Source organism: Antechinus flavipes, chromosome 2 (assembly GCF_016432865.1).
Source record: "Antechinus flavipes isolate AdamAnt ecotype Samford, QLD, Australia chromosome 2, AdamAnt_v2, whole genome shotgun sequence".
NCBI lineage: Eukaryota > Metazoa > Chordata > Mammalia > Dasyuromorphia > Dasyuridae > Antechinus > Antechinus flavipes.
Genome location: NC_067399.1, coordinates 491,825,297 through 491,833,087, shown reverse-complemented (window position 1 = coordinate 491,833,087; position 7,791 = coordinate 491,825,297). Strand labels below are relative to the sequence as shown.

Sequence of the window (7,791 nt, the reverse complement as noted above, 5' to 3'; positions counted from 1 at the left end):
GAAGAAAGACAGTTGCAGGCAGTCACTTTACCCGAGAACAGGGAGGAAAGAAGGAAAGGGGGCATCACAAAAGGGAGAGCAGGAAGGGAAAAAGAGAAAGGAAAGGAAAGAACAAGGGGGAAAGGAGCAAGGGAGGAAACTAGAGAAAGGAAAGCCAACTCCAGTGCCTGTACATCTTCTCTAACATCTCCGCATTGTCGTCGTCTGAAAGGGCCTATCCCGAAAACCTTTCCCGAGATTCAACACTTTAGCGACTTTTAAGTTGGATGAGAGAGAATAGGACTGTAGGTAATAACGGGGAAGTTCTGAGAATTGCACAAATAAAACCACAACACAAAAAGTTCACATCCTTAGCCCATCTTTAAACTTTACGAGCGGGAAGGCAAACCATCAGCTCCCAGTCGGGTCCTATCCCAACTTCCAGTGACCTAATCCCATCCCTTTAGAGCTATTTTTTTTTTTTTTTTAATTCTAACTTCCCACTCTCGCCCGCAGCTACAGAGGCATTTCCTTCCAAGCTTGCCCAGGCTCTCTCCGGAAGGTTGCGTTCTCGATTTGTTTGTTTGTTTGAAGGAGTGATCTCGCTCAGCACAACAGAAAAGGCAACTAATCTATTGGTTTTAAAGAGTTGTTTGTGACCCGAGGACCAAAAGAAGAGTTGGTGTCAAGTAGGTCCTTGGGGCCGTCGCTTTTATTAACCCGCATTCTTAATTGAAGCAAGTGCATGTTCATAGTTCTGGAAAATGGGACAAAGCTTCTTTCTTCCCTCGCCCCCTCTCCGTTTATTAGGACGAACAGAAAATGTTTGATGCCACACCATTAAACAGAAACAATGCTGAGCTCCTGGCTCCCTTTTAAAACTTCCTCCCTGATTTCTCGCAAAGCCGGGTCCCCTGGCTCCCGGAGGGAGCTGACCCACTAAGCCGGCCCTGCTTCGCTCTCGGCTGCCACTCAGAGGACGTAGCTCAGTTGAGCTCAGTTCCCTGGGCTGGGGGTTGAAGCACTGAAGAGTGCCTGGGGCGGTCTGGGCCAGCAGAGCCAACAGAATCCACACTGAGCGAAGCATTTTTAATTCCACAACGGACTCTCCCGCTCCTCCTTTCCAGGGTCTGAAGGCACATCAAGACCCTCCTGCCTGTTCTCGGGGAGGTTTTCAAGCCGTGTATTTCTAGTGGGCCCTCGTCCGGGATCCCTTAGCTGGAAACCGCCCCTTCTTCTGCTTCCCAAGCCCCAGATTGAATTTGTAAACATATCTTACCAAAGAAATAGCAAATAGGATTTTTGTGTTTTTCCTCCTTCGGAGGATCCAAGAAGTGGAGAATACTAAGATTGGTTTGGCGAAGGCGGCCTAATTGACCACTGCCAGTGAAACGAGAATATTTAGTGCTCTGAGGGATTCCGAGTTTGGGTGCTTTAAACTGTGATGGACACAGGGCAATAGGACGGAGGGAAAAGGAGAACGCTTCCACTTATAAGAAACCAGCGGCCGCTGCTTGAGGCCACCTCACTCAAGTCCTTTCTTTGCTCTCCTTCCGAAGTCTGTGCCTTTATTCCCAAAGCTGTGCTTTCGCAGGCTGCTCCCAGCTCTCAGTGGAGGGGAGGGGGGGGAGGGGGGAGGAAAGGACTGAGAGAAGCTAGCCACAGCTTGTTTGTCCATCTGTTTCTGAGTCAGAGAAAACAGCGTGTCAGTCTCTGGGCTTGCTTAGGGGCGCGCTTTGGTAAACCTAACGGCTCCCAAGGTTCTTCTTCAAATCTCAACTCTTGCGCTAACCTGCTGAGAAAGGACAGAGTGATTAAAACCCGAAGCAAGCTGTTTAGGCAAGAAGGCCTCCTTAAATTCGGAGGGAGAATGGGACTTAAGGAAGGTGCCAAGTCAAATTTCTGGAAGTTACCCAGGAAAGGGTCACATTACCTGACTTCTTACAAATAGAAACTAAGAGCAGCGTTTGGGAAGTCAAAGTCAGGAGTGGATTGGTTTCCTACAAGGATGGCTTTGGACCCAGTTATCTGGATACTGGTCTCATTGCAAACTCATTTACCAGGATGATCCTTTGAGAAATCGCTCAATTATAATTACTCTGGACGCAGTTCCTCAGAGATGAACTGCTTTGGGGCTGTGGGGAAAGGAAAACTCATTTCCATTTAAGAAATTTCAGTCATTTGTGTAGAAGAGCTCATCAAACTCAAGCACCAGCTAGACATTAAATAAAATTCTGAGGCAGATAGTAGGGCAAACAGGCATGAGAAGAGATCTTTCTATTTTCCACTAGTCCCTTAGTTTTCCTATCACACTAGTCTGGGCTTTCAAAAATGTATTTCAGCCTGATGAAGCTACACTCCCTCACCTGTGCCAATGTAGGAGGAAAATGAAAGAAGTAGGTTTGGAACCAAAAGAGCTGGATACTTGTGGTTCCACTTCTACTTTAAGGGTGATCTTAAACAAATCACATCATTTTTTTCTGAGCCCCAGTGTCACTAGTTATATTCGTGAAGGTACTATATTAAATTCTTAAGGCTTCTTCCATCTTTATATCTCATGATCCACAGAGGCCTCATAGACCTGGGAAGCAAGTGGAGTGTTCTGACATCTACCTCAACTCTTAAGCACTGGTCTTAAAAAATAATAATAATAAAAAGGTTTTTGAGCACTATCTTTAACAGCATGCTGCCTTAGGACAGCTCTGTGGCCTCCTGACCTTTCCAAGATCCATGTAAATTCTGTGTATGGATACAACTGAGTGTCTGTAATTCGAGATTCTATACTTGGTTCTTTCTAACTGTTCTCTCCCTTGCCATGTTCTTGGCTCTGCCGGGAAGGAGAGCTTGGGTTCCAGGGGCCCTCAGCTGGCTCTAATATCTTCAGATGCCAGATAAGTCAGCTTTGGGATAGATGGGCCTAGAAAGTCCTACTACCCTTTCCCCATTTTGGGACAAATGATTGGGGCCAATGCCTTTTAGAACCAAGTTTATCCTCAGGCAGCTATAGAGCAGGGCTGGCTTGTAAGAAATTGAGAGCTCAAGGAAGGTCTACCTCTAGCCCTACAGGTCAGAGGGGCAAGAGTGGGAAGATGGGGTGAGAAAGCTTAATATTTCCCAGCGAGACAACACAGTTGGGGTCCCACTACCTTCTGCTCCAGATGCATATTGGCAAGGCTCTGCCAGCCCTGGGTAAGAGGCGCAGTTTAGCTGCAAATGTTGGAGGCTGAAAGTCGAATTTCTAAAGATCTTGGCAGCGTGGGATGGTTCCTCTAACGTGGTGCAGTGGCTGGCCTGGCCCCTCATTCCAGCTATGGCTGTCCCTTCACAATCCTGACCCAAAAAGGAAAGTCTCCCTGGGGCCTGCAGGCGACGAGGACTCTGGGGCCCAGTCTGCACTTGGGATTCTTCTGCTAAGACACTAGCCCCTGCAGTGTGAGCCAGAGACCAGATCCGGGGCTTTTCACTTGGCCCACAGTGAATCTGGCCTGCTGGTACCGTCCAGGCTTCCAAGAAGTCTGATCGCTGGGAGCAGGGTAGATTACAAGAGTACTCAGGTGGAGTTCCATGCAGCTTCAGGTTACGGTTCCCTTTTTCAAACTCAGTCTGTGAAGCCTGAAAATTGGTTGCTGAATCTAGCTTTGCACTCTTTCCTAGCCTCTCCCGTTTATCTGTCCTGTTTCCTTGGCTATGGTCTTCAGTTTCTTCTTCTTCCTCCTCTTCCTCACCTTCTTCCTCTAAGTCTTCCAGATCACTGAGCCTTAGTTGTTTGACCTTTTTGCAGGCTTTTGGATCTGCAAATAAATCAGAAACTGGTGAGAAAAGCAAAAGGTTCCAGTTAGGGGAAGTACCAGGGTGGGGAGCTGTAAAATACAAAATCTCTCAGCTGATGACCATATTTGCATTTAGATTCAATTTACTAATAGGGAACTGCCCAAGATCCCCAATAAAAAGTACATCTCCCCAATGACCCCTAAATTTTAATCCCAATGCTTTGCTCTGCTTTTGTGAGAGAATTAGGCATGTAGTTTGATTTCCCAAAACCTTTAGATTTCTTTCTCCTTTTATTTCCATCCTACCTTGGCCTTCATTTGTTCCATAACTGTCTTCTGCTTTCTTCTCCTCCTTTTTCTCCTCTCCTGCCTTGTTCTTGGGAGACCAAGTCATCTTGTTCTCTTTCTTGAGACGTCTCCGAGCATTGGCAAACCAGGTAGAGACCTGGGTAAGAGTCATTTTGGTAATAATAGCTAACATGATCTTCTCACCCTTCGTGGGGTATGGATTCTTTCGATGCTCATATAACCAGGCCTTCAGAGTGCTGGTAGTCTCTCTGGTGGCATTCTTGCGCCTGGCTGAACCACTGAAGTCCACAGAGCTGTACCTGCCACCAACATATGGGGATATTTCAGGAAAAGAAGAATTTTAGGGTGGAAATGGATGGAAAAAAGGGAAAGCTTAGCTAGGCATGACATGCAGTTGAGGGGAGCTGGAATGGGTTTCCTCTCACTCTGGAATAAGCAGTGGGCTAATCTGGGAAAGAAAGAATGGTGAGGTAAAGAAAGAGGTGATACAATTTTGTGTAACTTTTACTAGAAAATTAATGCACTATATGAGGTCCAGGAATTCCTCCACTTTTCCCCTCTGTCTTCTCACATCCTTCTTTCTTCCCTCCCTCCCTCCCTTCCTTCCTTCCTTCCTTCCTTCATTTTGCCATTTATTCAACTCTTCTTCATCTGTATTCTGACTTTATTCTCTTCTCCCTTTATTTCCCTGGTCTTTCTCCCCATCCCCTTATGTTCTTTCTACTCATCCTTCTACTATATACCTTTCCTCCATTTTCCCACCTGGTTGCCATCCCCCATTTTATCTCTGTACTTCTGTTCCCCAATCTTGATATTCTTCCTTTTCCTATCTTTGTTAAGTCCTTGGTCCTTATTTCAAAAGCTTGTGACTACAGATGAGGTGACTGCTGGATCTTACCTCTCATACTGATACTGTCCCAGGGATGGTTCATAGGGGTAGTAAGCTCCGGGCTGTGTCAATCCACCTGAGAAGCTGCCAGTACTCTCTTTGAGTTCATATTGAGGGTTCTGTAAAAAGAAGTGATATTTAGTACTGTGGTACAGAATGATTTGGGACTTGGAAGGATGCTGAGAAAAGGAAAATGTAACTATGAAAAGAACTTCTGGGATCCCATTTGCTTCTCTGACCAGGGATGAGGGTGATCTTTCTGGGCATTCTCTTTCCCCTCCTTCTCACCTGTGCGTTACTGTATTTACAAGCTTTTATCTCTGCTTTAATTGGATTTTACTACCTGCTCCGTGGTTTCCACCTTTTCCCAAACCCAACCTGGACTCCTAAAGGAGGGAAGAGGCAATTAGTTAGAGGGGCTGGAGGTGACTAAGCAGTGGGGCAAGAGGCAGTATTCACCAAGGCGCTGTAGAGTGCCTGAGGCTCTGGGCTGTAGGGCAAGTAGCTGGAGTAGCCATGAGAAGAAGCCGCGGCCGCAGCGGCAGCCGCCGCTGCGTAAGGGGAACCGTAAACTCCTAGGGCCGTGCCGAGCTCCGGGCGCGCACTGCCCAGAAGTCGATTCTCATAAGGCTGGCAGCAGAGGGCGGAAGTCTGGGTCGAGCCAGTGGACCCATCCGGGACTGGGGCTGAGCGAGGCGCCGATTCACAGCAGGTGGTGCTGGGGTTGGCTGGGACCAAAAACTGTGGAGGGTATGGAAAAGGAAGAGAAAAAAGATAGTTTGAAAGGACAAGGAACCTTAGTCAATTGATTCAGAGGTTCAACTTTAAAAACCTGGGTTTGACTGCAGATTTGAGAGCCAGCTCACTCAATTCCATCCATTCATTCTACACACACACACACACACACACACACACACACACACACACACACACATTTATAAAACACCTGTTAGGAGCAGGAGAAAGAAACAAAAATGAGTAAGACTCAGCTCCTGTTCTCTGAGGAACTTAAAGAATCTGGAAATTTGGTGATACTATACTTCCAATTACCCTACTCAGGTTACAAAGACAAGGACCAGGAAGGTGTGATGGGACTACTTTGGGTTCTGAGCTGACCCTTCTTTCTCTATCTTTACCTGAACAGCTAGAGTTCAGGCCAGAGCGTTTGGGGGAGTATGTCAGGCTCTCAAACCTATCCAAAATCTCATAGCCCAAGAGAACAACCTAAGGAGAAAATACATGATGAAGTGAACAACTTGAGGGATTCAAAAGCACTGGAAACAGAATTAACAAGCAAATTCTGGTCGGAGTTCTAAGAGATCTTGCTGTATGATCTTAGTCAAATCATGGGGACTCAGTTTCCATCTATGCACAATAAGGAGATTGGCCAGGATGATTTCTAACTTCCCCTCCCCTCCCCCCAGCTCTGAAATTCTTGGTATTAAGGACTCTTAGCTTTCTCTTCTGTGAATTCTATGATTTCTAAGGCTATTCCAAAACCTAGAGACAAGGGGAGAAGTAAACCAAACCAAAAGTCCATAAACGGAGTGCCCAGATTTCTCAGCAGACAAAAGTCTGAGACACAGTGGATGAGGAGTGGGTGTAGGAGGGCAGGTCATGGCAGAGTTGGCAGGACCCTGCACCTTCCAACCGAGCGACAGAAGCTGAGGGAGGAGGGAGCGCACACACAGACACGTGTGTATGTATACACACATACACAGACGTACATGAACACACCCAGAGCAGAAGCCTCAGAGACACGCCTGGGCCACACGGCCTGAGGAGACAAGCCTAAGCATCTAGGCATTTCCAGGGGCTGCGGCATTGGGGCTTACCTGAGAAGCACTGCTATACGGGTATCCAAACTGAGAGAAGGACATAATCGCGTCTTCTGTGCTATTAAAAAAAAAAAAGAAAAGAAAAGAAAAGAAAAGAAAAGAAAGAAAAAAGAAAGAAAGAAAATTGGCCTTTTTCCCGCAGTATAGTCTGGTTTCCGGGCTCAGTCCCGCAAATCGTACGGGAGACCCGCAGATTGTGCTATCGCAGCGCCTCCTTAGACGCGCACGGGTTCCCAGAGCGGCCTCCTTGGCCCAGTTAGAGGAGAACGAGGGAGAGGAGGAGCTTGAAGGGGAGCAGCAGCCCGGCTCTCTTGCGACTGGGCCAGTGCTCTTGAGGACTGTCCTCCGCCTCCCAGGTTAAAGAGACCCAATTGCCCCATGGATGAGGAAGGGGGCGAAAAAAAATTCAAAAAGGTTCCAGACTGGGAGGCTTTAGAAAAGATGGTGAGCCAGATTATTTTCTGCTCCTGGATTGTTTCGCTGTCCTCCGTGGGAAGTGTAGCAAAGTGACGTCACGGTAATCCCGGGGCGGCGGGACCCGAGGACAGCTGGCTGTGCCAATCGTGGCACGCACCGGCCGTTCTCAGTCTCCGACACTTGTTTCGTGTTGTTGTACTGTAGTGCTGAGAGGCAAGCCAAAGACACCGACCGGCCTGTCTCTGCGGTTGGTCTTTTTCTTTCTTGTCTTAAGCGCGCACACGCACATGCACACCTAGTCACTCCAAATTAAATTTGAGAAGTGGAGAAAAATTACACCAGCACTATTCAACCGGCCAGGAGCGCTGGGAACTCCCTGTCTCCCTAAAGCATCTAAAGAAAAGAGAAGCAAAAAAGAAAAGGGAAAGCAGAGAGCAAGATAGGAGAAGTGAGGGGGAGACTAAGAGGCGGGAAAGGGAAGAAACGAAGGGATGAGAAAGGGAAAAAAAACAAAAGAGAATATAGAGGGAGGAAAAGAGAAAGTGAAGGAGAAAGGCAAGGGTGAAAGGTAAGTGAGAGGAAGAAAACA

At 47.3% G+C, this 7,791-nt stretch overlaps 1 protein-coding gene across 2 annotated transcripts; it reads right to left on the bottom strand.

Moving 5' to 3' along the window:
• Positions 1-341: 341 nt before the first annotated feature.
• On the bottom strand, positions 342-6,848 carry IRX6 (iroquois homeobox 6). 2 transcript variants are annotated; one of them, XM_051973907.1, is made up of 6 exons: positions 6,783-6,848; positions 5,407-5,688; positions 4,957-5,066; positions 4,056-4,357; positions 3,126-3,770; positions 342-1,774 (listed from the first exon to the last, which is right to left on the bottom strand). In XM_051973907.1, the coding sequence occupies exons 1-6, from the start codon at positions 6,825-6,827 to the stop codon at positions 1,767-1,769; spliced, it is 1,392 nt and encodes a 463-aa protein (XP_051829867.1). In that variant the 5' UTR covers positions 6,828-6,848; the 3' UTR covers positions 342-1,766. The 2 variants fall into 2 exon arrangements, with proteins under 2 accessions (XP_051829867.1, XP_051829868.1); XM_051973908.1 differs by having other exon boundaries at positions 342-1,771.
• Between the last annotated feature and the right edge of the window lie 943 nt (positions 6,849-7,791).